At 49.6% G+C, this 17,837-nt stretch overlaps 1 protein-coding gene across 1 annotated transcript; it reads left to right on the forward strand.

Moving 5' to 3' along the window:
• The first annotated feature begins 155 nt into the window (after positions 1-155).
• Positions 156-8,935, forward strand: cdk13 (cyclin dependent kinase 13). The gene is made up of 14 exons (XM_084703003.1): positions 156-2,179; positions 3,046-3,621; positions 3,752-3,910; positions 4,046-4,185; positions 4,319-4,489; positions 4,602-4,791; positions 4,957-5,013; positions 5,207-5,308; positions 5,502-5,579; positions 5,728-5,844; positions 5,961-6,092; positions 6,503-6,699; positions 6,812-7,276; positions 7,411-8,935. Exons 1-14 carry the CDS (start codon positions 1,056-1,058, stop codon positions 8,106-8,108), a joined length of 4,206 nt encoding a protein of 1,401 aa, XP_084559129.1. The 5' UTR covers positions 156-1,055; the 3' UTR covers positions 8,109-8,935.
• Positions 8,936-17,837: the final 8,902 nt, after the last annotated feature.

Below are 17,837 nucleotides of genomic sequence, written 5' to 3' on the forward strand. Positions count from 1 at the left end.
ATTGTCGAATAATTTACTTTTGTGAGCATGTATATTAAAAAAGCATCACGATTTTACACCACACATCTAGTTTTATAGTTTGCATGGCAGGGGTTTCCTTTGGCGGTGACGTAACCACTGATCTGGATTACGCATTTCATTGGATGTACAGCGACGTACAAGGCCTCCAGTTTGAAAGCCAGAGAGGCCCTGTACAGCAGTCTGTAACGTTAGTTCGTGAACTAAAGTTCGTACGTTTTTTATACAAAATAGTACACAGTCTGTGACAAATAAAACTCAAAATACTATTTATCGCTGTCCTTATAATATTGATGGCAATGGGACAAGCGTCGTCTGAAGACACGTGAAAGCAGATATGTTTTTGAATGGCTTTGTTTTATAGAATCTGCCGGAGTTGACTTGAACTCGACAAGGAGAAAGAAAGCGAGCTACAGTAGCAGCCTGCTAGCTAGGAAGCTAGTTCGTGTGCTAGTTACTTCCTTGTTACAGACTGGAGTATGGTGACATGTTTATCTGAAGAAGTTTGACTCCGGGATAGCGGGGCCTTTCGTATCCTTAACCATTTTTGAATGGATTTCAGACCCGTCCGAGTTTAGTGATATTTTCCAAGGAACACATCTTTGAGACATCGGGGCCTACACTCAGCATGGAATGGAATGCAATTCCCTGTCAAGCTGGCCACACAGTTCCAAGCTAGCTGGCTAACTTAGCCGACTAGCTAAATTGGCTACCTAGGTGGCACTGCACATCTTTTGAGATGCTCAGTCCTGGATTACAATGTTTCAGTTTAATTCAGTATATCTTTAGCTTGCTAAACTAATAGAAAGAATATATGTAGATGGATATAAGTATTGTTGGCGAAGAGTGATGGATTATTGTTTGGGGTGGCTAGCGCATTGTAGTTACTGACAGCAAGAGCTAGCCTCTTAGCCCAGTTAGCTACCGTAAACAAATTCGTTAGTTACAAATGTTTCGTTTTATTAACCATAGAACATAGGCGGAACACTGGAAAAGGGAGTATTACCTAAAGTAAATCATTTATTTGTAATCAATAAATGCCTAATACGGAGGTGCTTCGTGAGGGAAGGGGAAGGAGCCCCTCGGCACAGAGAAATGCAAGACAGGACAGTCGCAGTAAACCTGGAAGCGGTGCTATTCAACGAGAGAAGCACCGGGAGAAGAGGCGGTCATCGGCATCTCGAAGAAAGAAACACCGACATGCAAAGGACAGAGAGCCATGGCATACACCCGAGGACCCTGATAATGAACGAAAGGGGACTTTGGAGCGAGACGGTGAACTTCGGACTTTGGTTGAGTATGACGACGTAAGTTCTCAATCAGAGGGCTTTTCTGGGAGCCCATCGCCTAAACTAGACGACAGGTTTCCAGTGGACCGACTTACTGAAGTTGGCAATAACGGACCTACATCTCCCGGGAGAAAGTCTCGTAGAGACCGGGATATTTTGCACGTTAGGAAGGATGAGCAAACAAGAGGACCATCTGAGAGGAGTAGACAAGACAAGGAACCCAAAAGGAAGGACCATCAGAGCCGCGAGAGAAGCTCTTCTAAAGCCCGCGGTGGAAATAGCCTAAGCGGTACCAAAAACAACAGAGACAGTGCAAGAGGCAACGACAGCAATGGAAAGAAGACTGCTTCGGTGTTGCCCCCCGTGTCTGTGGATAAAAGGGATTCTAAGAGGCACAGAAGTAAAACAAGATCTGAAAAAGAGCCCCCCTCGGCATACAGGGATGCACCCCAATCATACAGAGAGGAGCGTGAAGAACTCGGTAGGGCCTACAGAAGAAGTCCAGGCTTCAAAGCAGAAAGTCCCTATGGGACATCCTACGCTTATGAATACCAGTCTCCCAGCGGTAGTTACAACCAGTTGATATCCAGAAGAAGCCCTACGTATGGAAACAAAAGGTTGTCCCCTAGTTCCACATACTACGGACGAGATGCGGAGCTTTATGGTGCCTACAACGTTTCAAAGTCTCCCAGTTCATATTCCAGCAACAAAAGAAAGCGGTCTCCAGGGAGCCCGTTTGCCTGGCGCAGGTCTCCAAGTTATGGCCGTCATAGTCCTTATGAACATGGAGAACTTGGTACAAGTCCCTACGGCAACCGTAGGCGATCACGAAGTCCATATAGAAAGTCACTGAGTCCGAGTCCAGATGTAAGGTGAGTGAACATCTTCCAAAAAGCGCAGTTGCTGCCATTCACATGTTCAGACACCTAATTTAACCAACGTATGTGTTAGCGGCCTGTGTTTTCCTGTTAGTTATGTACATGATTTGGCAACCTAGAATAGCTTACTCATACAAGGCCTTGGAGATGAAGGCATATAACCCCACGCGCATACTAGAACAGGAAGAACGATGTTGCAAGTGGAGAACACATGTCAATGTTGGCTCCTTATCGATCACTAGAAAGTTGCGTTAAAATGTTTGATCCACAGTTAATGGATCCATAGTCTAAGGAAGTAGCCAACTTTCCTGGCTAGATTTATGACACCGATTAGCAGAAGTCACGGGGCCACGAGGCGCCGACTGACTGCAACTGCCTTTCTTTAAGGTCAAGAATAGATGATAGGCAAGAATTGTATTGGATAGTCGTCTTAGGTCCGGTCATATTTAACTGTGCATCGAAATGGAAAGTGGTGGTGACTTTAATGCGATTCATGGCGCGATTCATAACTACTAAGAATGAAATGCGTGCTTCATTGCGTTCAGACGGTACACACCCCGTTTAAAATCCAACATGAGATCAGTGGAATCTGTTTGTGAAATACTTTTACCTTATCAGGAACTTAGTTAGTGGATCCTGTTAATACTGTAATAATTTATAAAGAATAATTATGTTTTGACAAATGCTGCCATAATTTTTTTTTAATCATCAACCAGACAAGTTAAATAACATGCTTGGAATTCTCCTCTGACTGTGACCATGTTCCCATCATCTTAAAAAGGTTTAGAACAAGCTCATGTCAGTTATTTCAGCTGTGTTTTTTAAAGAAACGACTTTGACACGTGCCACCCTCTCCTCAGGCGATCGGGCAAGTCACGGAGCCGGAGCCCGTACCCGTCCTCGCGGCACTCGCGTTCCCGGAGCCGCCACCGCCACTCCCGCTCGCGGTCCCGGCCCTCCAGCCTGTCCCCCAGCACCATCACCTTCAAGAGCAGCCTGGCGGCCGAGCTGAGCAAGCAGAAGAAAGCCAAAGCAGCCGAGGCGGCCGCCAAGGCAAAGAGCTCCAGCAACGCCTCCACCCCAACCAAGGGCCCCTCCTCGGCCCACCACCAGCCCAGCCCCAAGGCCAACCATGTCACCAAGAAGGGCCGCCCTCCCTCCCCGCCTCCTCCAGAGAAGGGTCCCCGGACGCCTGTGTCCAGCCAGCCCCTGTCCCCCACCGACAAGCCCTCCAGGAAGGGCGTGGACCCACCGCAGTCCAGCAGGGACCGGGATGGCAAGGTGAAGGAGGAGCTGGCGGTGCACCGGGACAAGAGGAAAGCCCCAGCGTCGGCCCAGAGCAAGGAGAAGGAGAGGATGTCTGCCACGGCCATCTCGGCGCTCGCATCGCTGCCACTGCCCACAAGCATTCTGGAGCATCTGGATGCTTCCGACAGGTAAGCGGGTGACAACGGTCTCGCCGGGTTTTTCTTGTCATTAGCATTCCCCCTGAATGTCTCCCCCCCGCCCCCCTCCTTTTAGTTTTCCGTACTCAAAAGCGTCCTTTCCTGCCTCTCTTCTGTTCAGCTTCAAGGACACCTCAGGGAAGAAGAAACCGGAACGCAAAGCCCGCTACCTTCTGGCTGACCTGCCCCTGCCCCCGGAGCTGCCTGGAGGGCTCTCCTCCTCCTCGCCCCGCAGCCCGGCCGACGACAAGAAGGGCCTGAGCCTGCGCCGCCGGCCCAAGTACGTCTGGACCTCCCTCACAGCGGGCCCCACGTCCTCCTGTCTGGCCTCGCGCTCTGCCCCCCCCCCCCCCCCCGCCAAGCTGCTGTAGGGGGCTGCCTCTCAAAATGTGTTTTTCTGTGTCCCCCTGCCTAGGATCTGCGGCCCTCGTTTCGGGGAGATCAAGGAGACAGAGATCGACTGGGGGAAGCGCTGCGTGGACAAGTTTGACATCATTGGCATCACGGGCGAGGGCACGTACGGCCAGGTGTACAAAGCCAAGGACAAAGACACAGGTGAACGCTTGAAACTAGAGCGCTTTCAACTAGCATGCGATAAGCTCACTTAGAGCACACTTGAATATCAAGAAGGCCACTGTAAATGTGACTTAAGATGCCTTTTTTTGGGGGCTGGGGGGGACTTGTCTAGCTGAAATGGTGGCCCTGAAGAAGGTTCGTCTGGACAACGAGAAGGAGGGCTTCCCCATCACGGCCATCCGAGAGATCAAGATCCTCCGCCAGCTCAACCACAAGAGCATCATCAACATGAAGGAGATCGTCACCGACAAGGAGGACGCGCTGGACTTCAAGAACGACAAAGGTCCGCCTCACCTGCGCTGCCGCCGCCGCCACAGCAGGGGGTCCCCGCGTCACGCTCACGTCGTCGTGTCACTCCCACTGGTGTTGATTTCTCTTGGACGGTTCCCTCCTAGGTGCGTTCTACCTGGTGTTTGAGTACATGGACCACGACCTGATGGGGCTCCTGGAGTCGGGGCTGGTCCACTTCAACGAGAGCCACATCAAGTCCTTCATGCGTCAGCTCCTGGAGGGCCTCGACTACTGCCACAAGAAGAACTTCCTCCACAGGGACATCAAGTGCTCCAACATCCTGCTCAACAACAAGTGAGTGTTTCGCTCAAGACGGGGCCCATGCAAAGCCCCGCAGCTCCATGAACGGAAGGCGATTTCTCTCCACATCTTCCTTTGGACAAAAGAGAATGGGGCGTTTTTTGTTTCATGTGTTTTGATGTGACCGGATGCCTGTGTTTGTGCCTTCGTCTCTTTCAGGGGTCAGATCAAGCTGGCAGATTTTGGCCTGGCTCGACTGTACAACTCAGAGGAGAGGTGAGTGCACCTTCAAGTTTCCCTCGTTCGACACCGGCCCCGCCCTTCTACATGGGTGCTCGTGTCCCTCCCCCGGGGGGGACACGCGCGCGTGTGTGTGTGTGTTGTGGTCCTAACGCCGTGCCGCGATGATGCCCCCTCCGGCCGTAAAACCACTGAGCCCGCCTCTCTCTCTCTCTCTGTTCTCCTCCAGCCGGCCGTACACCAACAAGGTGATCACGCTGTGGTACCGCCCCCCAGAGCTGCTGCTGGGGGAGGAGAGATACACGCCTGCCATCGACGTGTGGAGCTGCGGGTGAGACACACACACACGCACGCACGCTTTCTCACACCTTTTGTTATGGTTTTGGACTGGCGAGACCAACCCTAGCGAGGACGTTTACCTGAGCAGCGGCCTCTCTCCTGGGGTGTCCTCCAACACCTCTTCCTGGCATCTCCACCGCGGCGTGTTTTTACATATCGCTTTCCTCTCGTCCTGTCCGACCCAGGTGCATTCTGGGGGAGCTGTTCACCAAGAAGCCCATTTTCCAGGCGAACCAGGAGCTCGCTCAGTTGGAGCTCATCAGGTACGTCTGGACACGGTCCCCAAAAGGGCAGGGAAGAGACGCTTTGAAACGTCCCCCCTCAGACGGGGCTGCCGTCGGAGCCGCGCTCGCCGCTGTTCCCCCCCGTACCCCGCGGTGTGTTGACGCGTCCTCTCTGCTCCCCTCGCAGCCGCATCTGTGGCAGCCCCTGCCCCGCCGCGTGGCCCGACGTCATCAAGCTGCCCTACTTCAACACCATGAAACCAAAGAAGCAGTACCGCCGACGCCTACGGGAGGAGTTTGCTTTGTGAGTTTTGCGGCTCACGCTCGGCGGGAATCCGGCCGACGCGGCGCCCCTCCTTTATGCGTTTCTGTTCTGCTCCCGGGTGCGAGGTAAGTGAGGAGGTGTGTTTTGTGTTCCAGTATTCCTCCGTCGGCGCTGGATCTGTTTGACCACATGCTCCACCTGGACCCCAGTAAGCGCTGCGCTGCCGAGCAGGCCCTGGGCAGCGAGTTCCTCCGAGACGTGGACCCAGCCAAGATGCCCCCACCCGAGTTAGGGTTCAGTCATGACTCACCCTACACCGCGTCCACCTTTCCTGTTATTCCACTTCCAAACTCACCAAACTCGTACGCTCTCCTTTCCCCTCTCCTCTCTTCTCCTTTCCCCTCTCCTCCCTTCTCCTTTCCCCTCTCCTCCCTTCTCCTTTCCCCTCTCCTCTCTTCTCCTTTCCCCTCTCCTCCCTTCTCCTTTCCCCTCTCCTCCCTTCTCCTTTCCCCTCTCCTCCCTTCTCCTTTCCCCTCTCCTCCCTTCTCCTTTCCCCTCTCCTCTCTTCTCCTTTCCCCTCTCCTCCCTTCTCCTTTCCCCTCTCCTCCCTTCTCCTTTCCCCTCTCCTCCCTTCTCCTTTCCCCTCTCCTCCCTTCTCCTTTCCCCTCCCCTCTCCTCCTCCCTTCTCCTCCCCCAGTCTCCCTCTGTGGCAGGATTGTCATGAGTTGTGGAGCAAGAAGCGGAGGAGGCAGAAGCAGATGCCGGAAGAGCTGATGCCCCCCAAAGCTCCCCGCAAGGAGCTGGGTCTGGACGACAGTCGCAGCAACACCCCCCAGGGCTTCCCTGCCCCCGGAGGCCTCAAGGCCCAGGGCGGGGCTGCTTCTGCCCTGCTGGGTGAGTCTGGAGGGGGGGAAGGTGGTGACTGACGGGTCACTGGCATTGTCACCCATGGCTGAGATCGTAGAAGGCTGAGCTTGAATATCGAATGTGTTTTCTTTTTCATCAGACCCCAAAGCGCCCAACTCCCAGCTGACCCAGGAGCAGCTAGCGGTCCTCATCAACCTCTTCAACCAGTCTAAGAGCTCCGGCAGCTCGGCCCAGCTGGCCTCCAAGGTCAACCCCGAGACCCTGCAGCAGCTCTCCACAGCCCTGCCCCCGGCCCCGGCCGACCCAGACAGACCCCCGGAGCCCCCCCTGCCCCCGGCCCCCAGCAAGCCCCCCCAGCCCCCTGCAGCGGGCGGGGCGCCCCGCACGCCCCCCAGCGCCAAGCCCCCCTCCCCGCCTGCGGGGGCCCCTGAGGGGGAGGCGGCGGCAGCAGTGACCATGCTGCTGGCCCAGATCCTGCAGGCCCAGCAGAGCCAGCACAGCCAGCAGCGGCAGGAGGCCAGCGAGGCCGGCGAGGGCTCAGAGGCCGGCGCAGCGCCTCCCGCGGACGTCAAACAACCCCCGGAGCCCAGCCCGGTGTCCCCAGGTAACCAGCTGACCTGGAAGCCCATCCAGGCGGAGCGAAAACAGAATACGTCGACATTTTGGTACGACCCAAGCTTTCCTAAATGGGTATGAACTTAACCCTCCTTTCCTGTCTTCTTCTGTGCCTTTTGACAGCGTCTGAAGGAAGCGCGGTGTCCAGCCGACCCCCGGCCCCCCTGCCCATCCTGCCCCCAAACCAGCGCCCCCCGGAGCCCCCGGAGCCGCCTCCCCAGTGTGCTGACCTGGACTACCGGCAGCCCCCGGAGCCCCAGCCTGGCCCTCCCATCAGCGCCTCTGCCGGGGTGGTGGAGGGGGGCAGGCCCCCTGAGCCCGACTACCCCCCCCTGCCCAGCGCCGAGGGCCCAGGCTACGTAGCAGACTACAGCCGCCCGCCCCCTCCCCCCTTCCCTCCAGCAGGGTTTGGGGACAGCTACATGGACCACATGCTGGCCGCGGGTCTCCCACCCCACGCCCTCAGGGAGGTGTTCAGCGCTACGGCCCCGCCCCCCAGCTCCGCGTCCTCCTCCACCTCCTCCCTCCAGGAGCCCTACCCCCCCGGGGGGCCTGGGGCCGGGGGCGGCATGGTGTTCAGCGGAGACAAGGACCACCGTTTCGAGTACAATCACAGCCCCGGGCAGCAGTCTAACCCCACCAGCATCCACCTGTACAACCACGCCATCGGCCGCAAGGACGGAGGGCCCCCGCAACCCCCCGGCCCCCCTCCTGGCCAATCATGGGCCTCCCCCTCCCAGGCCGGGGCTCCGCCCCTTCCTCTGGGGTTTGTCCCCCATGTGAACTCTGCAGCGATCCGAGGGCGAGGCCTCCCCTTCTGATGGGCTGTGCTGGGGTTGGCAGGGCAGGTGAGGCGGGACTCCAGCCCTGAACCAGGGGAGCCCAGGGCCTCTCAGGCCTCACCAGACAGATCTGGAAATGCACACTTGATTTGTAATAATTTAAAGAATCTGTGTTAAAGCATTGTACTCCTCTTGTATCTGGAATGTGGGGTATGTTACAGAAGGACAGCAACAAATACTAAAGAGCGAGGGGGCTTTCCTTGCTCATAATCTTTCTTTTTTTGTCTTTTTTTTTAATCTATTCTACTGCTGTCTTTTAAATTAAACTTTTACCTTTTTTGAGTGTACATTTACCAGGCCAGGTATGTTTTAAATCTGTACCTTCAGCCTTTCTTTAATTGCTCCCTGGGCAGACTAGTATTAATGTTTTGCACTACTGACTTGAGTAGGCGGAATCTTTATTAGCTATGAAATGAATGTGCGATATCTGCACAATTAGAAAATGACCAGTAATGTAGTTCTTTTTTTCTTTTTTTTTTTTCCTATTTTGGCCAAGGATACACCCACACCAGAAGAACTTGGGTGACTGGGTTCCTGACTGTGGGCTGGTGATCGTCTTTTACTAAATGAACTGTTGGTTCCAGAAAGACCGGTAGCACTTGGATGACTGCAGTAAAACTGATAGCTACTGAATGACTCATTGGGTTAAGGCTGTGTTCCAGTACATTTCTACTTAATCATAAGGAAAAACAAAAAGATGTGTAACCTGAGTTCAAAAAGGAGACTAGCAACTGTCTTTTTGTACTGAAATGTTTTGTTTTCTCTTCCCTTTGGCAAACGTTTATTAAAGAAATGCCAACGATGTACTCCCGTCTGTTTATTTGTATTTGCCTGCGGTATTTTGATAGCGCGTTATGGAAACGGTACACAGTGATACTGTGTTGGCAGTATGACATACAGCTCAAGACCACGGTTTAGCCACAAGAGGGCAGCACCATTCTGGCTTCTGCTTGAACGATGAAGCCATAACCGTGGCATCACAGGGAGATGATACCAGTGTGTACTGGCAGGGCTTGGTGTTCTGCTGCACTGCCAGGCTGCAGGGTGCTGTCCGTGGTGCTACAACAGCTTGGAGGGTGTGCTGCTGAGGAACACTCGGCCCACACGCACCAGAGGAAAACCTGACTGGGGACCAGTTTGTATGTTGGCATTTTAATGGACCTTACAATTTGTATCTGTAAGGATGAGATCTCTGTCTCCAGGCAAGCTGAAAGGAGGCGCGACAATTAGAAAAGGGTTGACTCGGTTTTACTGGCAAAGACGGCGGATCATGCCATCAGTCCATGACAGAGGGATAGCATGAGTGGGAAACGTGTCTCTCAGAAGGCAATTATATACATGAGCTGGACCATACAGAGAAAGTAACCACCAAAACATGCCCTTAAACAGTACACATTCCACGACTTCATGCAGGAGAAACAGCACACAGGGGATGCGTCAGGACTCATCGTTTTTTTACTATTCTCTGCATCTTGCTCTTTCCAAAGGTGGAACAGAGCACATTCGCTGATCTATACATGTATTGTCAAAGGCCCGCTATGTGACCTCTTGACCACAGCAAGAGACAACCTCACATATGTATAGAAAATCTGCATCTCAGTATCTCTTAACGGACATTGTGTATCGCTTTGGATTCAAGCAAAGTGTGCATGTAGTGAATGCTGCCGATCATCCAGGGCTAGAAGCAGGACATTTCACGACGTTTGGTGCCACCAGATGTCCGGCGCTAAGACGTTTATTCCACACTCCTTCTGAAAGATGAAACAATCTGTTGCGTTTGACAGACAGCGAGCATTCTTCCTTTCCCATTGTGCATCCCTCTCTCCTCTCCCACCTGGCTGTGTAAAAGGCACCAGGGTGCACTGAATCACTTGACATATCCAAATGTTGCTGATTGCTATGCAGGCAGGCATTAGCAGCTGACTAATCTAACCCGGCTCAGAATCTATCACTCTCACAGTCAGTCATCCAGCCAGCAGATAATAAAAACCACACAGGCCAGCGGGGTTAGAAAAACCTGCCACACGACAGAACGTCTCCCAAGAAATAATGGAGACTCAAATGACAGATGCAAACACCCATAGAAGGATATTTCACGAGAGACTGAGAAAGAAAAAAAGAGTGGATATTTCACTAATGTCTCACAGTGCACATAAAAATGGTCTCTTTTATTTTACCCACCTCACTAGCAAATGTATGTATCAAAGAATACTCCCAGTAATGGAAAAGCTATTACTTTCCATTGCTCTACAGTGGAGAGCTAATTCCCAGTCTAATGGCAGATAGTCTGTGTTTAATACACCATGGATGATGGATGGCAACGTGGGTTTGCAGACGCTTCACAGAGACTGACGGATTCATAATTCCTCATAAAGGACTGAAGAGGGCTGTGGTTGGGATCCAGACAGAAAGCAGGACAGCGTTTGAGGGGTGAGAGAGGGTGAGTCAGAGTACGAGTGGTTGCAAGGGTTGAAGTCTGCAACTCTTCAGCTGTTGTGTGCCGCTACAACAATTATTTTTGCTTCAATAACAACCCCTGTAATGAGAGTCTTGAGATAGAGAGAAGGATTCTGGGAGAGACATTGTGTGGGAGGGAGGGACATGCAGACACTGTAATTGGCAGTGGATGAGTAAAGGCATTGTGACACAACCACCCATAAAGGAGAAAATGATCCCGCGTGCTCCTGCTGACTGCGAGAACAGACGTACTCCCAGGTGAAAAGGCTGCCAATCTCTATCTGGGAGAATTCCAACAAAAATGTCAGACCAAAATCATCTTATTGTGATATTTCTCAGAGCCTTTCAAAGAGGGTCAGAGCTCATGTTCTACGGGACTCAAGGTGCTTTCAGGGGTTGCATACTGTGAGGCCGATCACACTGTACCCAATGAGTTCCACATAGGATCTATTAGTTAGAAAAGTACATTACTCGAGCGCACTCGTAAACGCACACATACACGCACAACGTACCAATATTCACCACAGTGTGGTGCTGAAAGACCAGAGAGGCCTGCAGAGAATTGAGTGTAGACCACCATCATTTATAATGTCTTTTTAAGCATTCCAACATATTTTTTAAGGTAAAGTTATCATCTATTCCTGGAACATGAAGTCCATAGATACACACACAGCTCATTATTAATGTAAGTGTCACAAAAGCAGACCTGGGAGAGATGGCATACTTTAGAGACAAACCTTCTACCTCTCTCTCTCTCTCTCTCTCTCTCTCTCTCTCTCTCTCTCTCTCTCTCTCTCTCTCTCTCTCTCTCTCTCTCTCTCTCTCTCTCTCTCTCTCTCTCTCTCTCTCTCTCTCTCTCTCTCTCTCTCTCTCTCTCTCTCTCTCTCTCTCTCTCACACACACACACACACACACACAAAATGAGCAAAAAACACATAAGCAGGAACAAAAAGTGAGCAAACTATGAGCAAACATTAATGACTAATTAGAGCTGAGCATGCCTTGCGTAATGACATAAACGGGTGTTGATCCTGAGTCTTTGAGATGGGGTGTTAAATGAAGTGGGTTTGATGTGACCTTTAGTGGATGAGGGGGGCTCACGGACCAAGAGGTGAGTCAGCAACACTCAAGACTAGAGTCTGGAGCAACAGCTCGGCTCCTAATTGCGTGTCTGTTTGAATATGCGCCTGCATGCTTCTCGGCGAAGGCTCGGAGGGATGCTCTAAGTTGCCGTTTTTGGATAATGTTTTGTTTACAATTTTGGTCTTCCTCTTGCAGAACAATCCCCTCCAGAGGCCGCGTTCAAATGGCGGGCAATTAAAGAGCGAGAGTTAGGAGAGCAGTCCCAATGTCGCCTGAGTGTGGACACAAAGACCAAAGAGGGTCAGCGTAATTATGTCTGTGCGCTGTTGGACTGTGAAGAAACTACGAAGCATGCAGTTGAATATACATTATGCCTTAAGATGTCGTCCACCCTCCTTCCATTCCACTTCCTTTTCTCTGAGATAAAGTAGATGGGTTCATTAAAATGAGGATTTAATGATTACGGCATGAGAAAGGAGCCTGACGCAGAGAGCTGACCACTGGTGTAAAAAAGGGCATCTATTCCATTCTCGAGGTCCATGTCAGGTCCATAAAGGTCTGTCTATTCTGGTGTAAGGGGATGCTCTGTTTAAAGGTCACGCACCACTGGTCTCTCTGCTACCCCATCATAACACACACACACACACACACACAAACACATGCACTCGCACACCACCTCTTATGTTCTTCTCTAAGACATAAGCTTTCACCCGTTTAGTGTATGACATCTCCATTAAGTCTAACCAGGACCACCGGGGGCTGTTCCAATCCATTACTCAACCCATGTTCCCTTAAAGGTCCCAGTCAAATCTCGTTTAAACCTTACCTTTGACATTGCAGGGCTTCTTCAAGCCATTATAAACCGCGCTCTCTGTTAGGTGAGCGTTTGAACTCGCCACCGAGGCAGAGTCGGCCAATCCTTCCTGCACCCCTGACTACATTTTCAAAGGACACTTGACTGACAGAACGACCCTGGCCATAAACTGCGGTGCTGGCCTGCTGGTGTTTGACCTGCTAAAACCCAGACTCAGCACTTCAGCAGTGTGGTGCACAGTTTGGAATCCACCGTGTGCTTGTGCATTGCAGAGCTGGCCTATTTGTGTTCGACAAGATCAGATAGAATTTTAATGAGGGTTTCAGTAAGAGGATTGTCTTGTCGGGGCTGTGAGCTGGTTCTACGTGCTTCACCCCCCACCCCCTCTCACATACACACTGGCTCATTGTGGACATGCTGGACTCAGTTTACCTCACTGCGTCCTCTCAAGGGAATATGTGTTGCCTCAATCTCCCGGGGTGGCTCGTAGTGGCTACCCAGGTGGAAGATACTCTGCTGGAGAACAGCGGGGAAGTAGGAAGAATAGAAAAAACGTGCTAAAAGAATACCGGGATGGAAACATGCACATGGGCTGCAGGATACGATGTCGGTTTTTAACAGCTTCTTGAGTGTGCAGTGAGCCGAAGACGTTGAATCACAAACCAGCGTAGGCTTACGGGGTTCTGTATTGCCTAGATTCTGTTAACTCTTTCAGTTAACTCTTCTAAGGTCATCTCATGGCACATGGCATGGGTTAATCATGGGTTGTGCCAGATGATTTTGTGTTTTAGAATGACAATGCATAAAATGATACCCATGTTGATTCCATGCTACGCGCATGGATTCAACCCATAACAACAACACAACCCATAACAATGAATGTAATCGTATTTGAATGACGCATTGTAGCCGTCTTGGCCATGACAAAACAATTTCCATGACCATAAAAGTTAATTGCGTAAACAAAAACGATTGCATATCTATACAAATATATATAAGCATAGATAGGAAAACGAGTTCAACCATGAAATATAAAAATGTCATTCGGGAGTATTATTGAAAACAGCAATGAGGTGAGAAAAGGTGTTTGTATGTGTTTGTGTGAGTGTCAACATCAGTTTCAGTAATCAACACGTACATGATGGCCTTCCACCAGAGCCTAGACAACACGGTCTCAAGGCTGGTAACTCATCAAGATGCCATGTTGTTGATCCATAGCTACAGTTATCCACTTGTAGTACAACCAAATAAAAGACGTCAGCATTTCAGCTTGTCATGAAACTCCAGAGTTCTGTCACATGATATGACATACCTTTGAACAGTGTGTGTGTGTGTGTGTGTGTGTTTGTGTGGACCATCTGATGGTCTCCCCAGTCTTCCTGGTGACTAACCACTCACTTTGTAATAACAGTAAGGGCATCTCAAGGTAGTCTACAGGAGGAGTCATGGGATTGGGGGAATATGTGATAGACAACACATGTCACAGCCTGGCGTATAAACTGGTTTGGTCCGCACCTCTCTGTCATCATCCGTCTCCGGAGGAGGGGAACCCTCCCCGAATTGCTCCTTCCAAGGTTTCTTAAATCTTTTCTCAATGAGTTTTCATTGGAGTTTTTCCATGTCTTCCTTGATGGTTTCGATTGCAGTTCTATGGGCGTTATGTGAAGCCCTCTTTGACATTGTTTGTAAAAAAGTAATCCACAAAAAAAACGTTACAAAGAAATGTTGATTTGATAAACATGCAGGTACTGTGACACTTCTTTTGAGGTCTGACATTTCTGATAGTGTTGGTCTATGTGGGTGTTTTAGTCCTCCGTTTTTCACACAGGTGCCCAACACAATGCGATGCAATGATGGCACTCCACCAACTGGCAGAGCCATGTGGTTTGTGGTATGCACCTTGGCAGGATACTGTATGTTTAATGCCAGTTATTTTGGCTTGCTGTTGCTCTCTGCTCTTTCTAAAACCAAAGCACATCTCGTCCAATCAGGTCTGTTTTCCTTTGCTGTATTTGTAGCCAGTGTTCAGTTTGTCAACAGGGTAAATCATGCAAGGGTCTCCACATACATATGTAAGAGTTTTTGTTTGAACATCCTTATGTGTGTGCGTTTGTGCATGTGCAATTATGTTTTAAGGGTTGATCAAAGCAAGCAAGCCCAACTTTCCACACAGCCTGGAGAGGTATATCTTATTAATGAGCCTGCTTCAGTTGCACTGATCTTGAGAGGAGAGATTGATCGAGTCATTAAATAACATTCACTCAAGATTACAAGGCAAATATTGCTTTATATATCAAATGGTGTTTAATCTCCCAAAGGTAACTTAATGTAATGAAAAACTGAACCAATGTCAACATCTGGATGCTCTGCAAAGCCTCACACAGTGTATGGAGCATTACAACTCATTATAACTCAAGTAAAAGTCAAGTAAAATAATTACATGACTTTTCGGTATTTATCAGTGGAATAGTGGCATATTGGCGTACAACCTGCGTGCTCTGCATGGGAACCGGCCTTTGCAGTGTATATTATATAGCTCAGTGTTTGGAGGGCTGTGGTGAGGACAAACTGTAGATTCAGCGTCTCCCTCTCAGCCTCTCAGAGTGTGATTAATGAGAGAGCAGACAGACAGCCAGGGTGCATTCTAATCACCCACAAGGACAACGAGTGACAGTGTAGAGAGAGAAAGAGAGAGAGAGAGAGAGAAAGAGAGAGAGAGAGAAAGAGAGAGAGAGAGAGAGAGAGAGAAAGAGAGAGAGAGGGAGAGAGAAATAGAGAGAAGGTGAGAAAGGGAGAGAGATAGGGTGAGAAAGGGAGAGAGAGAGGGAGAGAAAGGGAGAGAGAGAGGGAGAGACGGGTAGACAGAGAGAAAGAAGAGGAGAGAGGAATAAATAAAGGGAGAGAAATAGAAAGCTACATTTGATAAACTGAAAATAATGACATACACATGAAAATCATTTAATTACTTCATGGTCATCTTGATATAGTCACAGTCTGATTGGACAAGGTTGAAAAGGTTACAAGTGTGCCTACAAGACAGAAGACAGTCTCAGAAGTTGCAGTTGCAAAGGTACGGAAAATCTCCTGGGAAAAAAAGAGTAAAAGAGATGAAAGATCTTGCGAAACAAAGAAGAGTATAACTCAGTTCTTCAGGTGGTCAGTGAGAGCTCTCCCGTTTTTTTGCAATTTTTGGGGGTATTTTTGACAAAAACACAAAGCATTTCATTTGGGAATACTGAGTTGGTGTGGATATGTGGGGATTCTGGCACAAAACTGGCTCAGGTGATGGATATCCTGTCACTTTGTACATTAACGGTGTGACCTTTTCTTCCTGTTCCAAAAGCAATGGGGACATGCTGGTAGGAAAGATAGATGGAACGAATAAGAGAGGGAGAGAATCTGGAGAAAAAAAAGAAAAGAAAAATGAGAAAGGGAGGGAGATAAGAGAGAGAAAAGCAACAATGAGAGGAAACGAGAGACAGAAGTCCTCTTTCTTCGTCGTGATTCCTTGTTTGTTTGGTTCCTCACACAACGCATCACCTTGGCCTCAAATAACGATGGATTACCAGATCCAAGCCCCAGTTATAACTGTGGATTTAGTCTTTCTGATATTGTTTGTTATTCTTGAAACCCGATTTCTCCCTCTTGCAATTTGAGTACATTAGGAGAGGCAATCTATATTTTACTTATCTGAAATGTAATGACTCATGGGGGTGGACCTCAGTTTGCCTCTGGACATTGTACACAAGCATCCTGTACATCCTCCCCCAGCTTTCAACCGTTCTGAATGAGGCTCTTTTCTGTCAAATACAAAACAAATCTCTGTGAGAGCCCCTTTAAAAGGAATTGCATCTCAGATGAATTTGGACAAAATAAGCATTTAAGTGGAAAAACAGGAAAAACAGGACAAAATGATGTTGCATCAGTGCAACAACCTCAGGGAGTCTCTCTCTCTCTCTCTCTCTCTCTCTCTCTCTCTCTCTCTCTCTCTTCTTCCTCTCTTCTGGTTATTTCCACGGCCTGGTGCCAGAGCTGAGGTCCCAGGTACCTGGTGGCCTCTCTAACAGTGTGATATGTTACCTTATCATTACCCTCTGTACCAGGGTCTTCATCTCAACCCTGACGACTATCTACTTCCCCTGGGCACACACACACACGCACACAACACCAGACAGTGAGCTGCACCAAGGCACAGACAGAACAAACAGAAGCCTCACCACATTCACACCCTCACCACAAATACTTTGTTTGGACTTTTGGACCAAATGTAATAGAAAATTGTTGGTAAAGCCATCTTGTGTGGGGATACACTCAATGTCGCCCACAGACCCCTCCAAAGAGACAGATGGAGCAGTGCAAGTGGAGAGGAGAGCCAGATTTATCCGGTCAGTCAGCCTGGCAGCATTATGCTAATGAAACAGATACTGGATCACAATTCACATCCCTCTGACAATTGTTTATTGGTTTAGCCTTGATGGATTGATTTGACACAATATGCAGCTCTGAACACCCACAGTGCCAGTGGCTTAACGAGAGCCCACAAACAGGAAAGAAAAACCAAGACCAAAGGAAGGCAGAATCCATAGATAAACACTTTTTTTTTCTTTTTCTGAATGAATAGTTAATGCTCTTTTTGAAACTCAGCTACATCTTATTCTGTTCTCTAAACCTTAAGAGTCTGGTCCTCCCTCAGAAGTGTCTAGACATAGGTGGCACACTGGTAGCTCAGGACCATGGTCTTCAGGCCCAAATTGAAAATCCTCTCCTTCAGCATATGTGGGTTTTGGACTGCGCTGCGTCGACACATGGAGAGGTGCAGTGCATGCTGGGACGGCGCAGAGCTGAAAGTCTGTCTCCTTACATAAGCTTGGCAAGCCAGTGAAGGTTGAGGTAAGGGAACTGTCTGTTCACATGACCTTCATTTGCAGCGGAGGAAAGCATGGCTGCCAACCATCGTCATGGCTCCTAGCAGGAAACCTCCCCCGTCAGTTAGCAGCCGGAGGGGAGAAACCATTCGACGACGTGATCTGAAACGAGAGATAGAGAAGTAGTGAACAGCAAACAGGCTGCACAATGCTGCCTCAACTAGATATGACACCTGCCCCAATCCCTTAGTGCGGCCTGTGACAAGCAACGTCACTGCAACATGAAGTAACGGCACTCACTCAGTGTCGCATCCTATTTCTATAGTATAATGTTAATCAGAGGACTCATTCCTTCAGGTCTCTTTCAACGTACATTTATAAGATGTGACCACCTATCAATGTAATATCCTATTACGTAGAAATACGATTATTCTTGTGTTTTCCTCTCTGTAATTTCTGGACAGGACTGATAAAATATGCCAGACAAAA

Source organism: Hypomesus nipponensis, chromosome 8 (genome assembly GCF_054491055.1).
Source record: "Hypomesus nipponensis isolate SF chromosome 8, ASM5449105v1, whole genome shotgun sequence".
In the NCBI taxonomy this organism is placed as follows: domain Eukaryota; kingdom Metazoa; phylum Chordata; class Actinopteri; order Osmeriformes; family Osmeridae; genus Hypomesus; species Hypomesus nipponensis.

What these genes read in the sequence shown, in the direction of transcription:
- cdk13 (XM_084703003.1), top strand. Translation starts at nt 1,056, where the DNA reads ATGCCTAATACGGAGGTGCTTCGTGAGGGAAGGGGAAGGAGCCCCTCG. An exon ending in GGACTTCAAGAACGACAAAG is followed by an intron (nt 4,490 to 4,601) that starts GTCCGCCTCACC and finishes GTTCCCTCCTAG; the next exon opens with GTGCGTTCTACCTGGTGTTT. An exon ending in CTACGGGAGGAGTTTGCTTT is followed by an intron (nt 5,845 to 5,960) that starts GTGAGTTTTGCG and finishes TTTGTGTTCCAG; the next exon opens with TATTCCTCCGTCGGCGCTGG.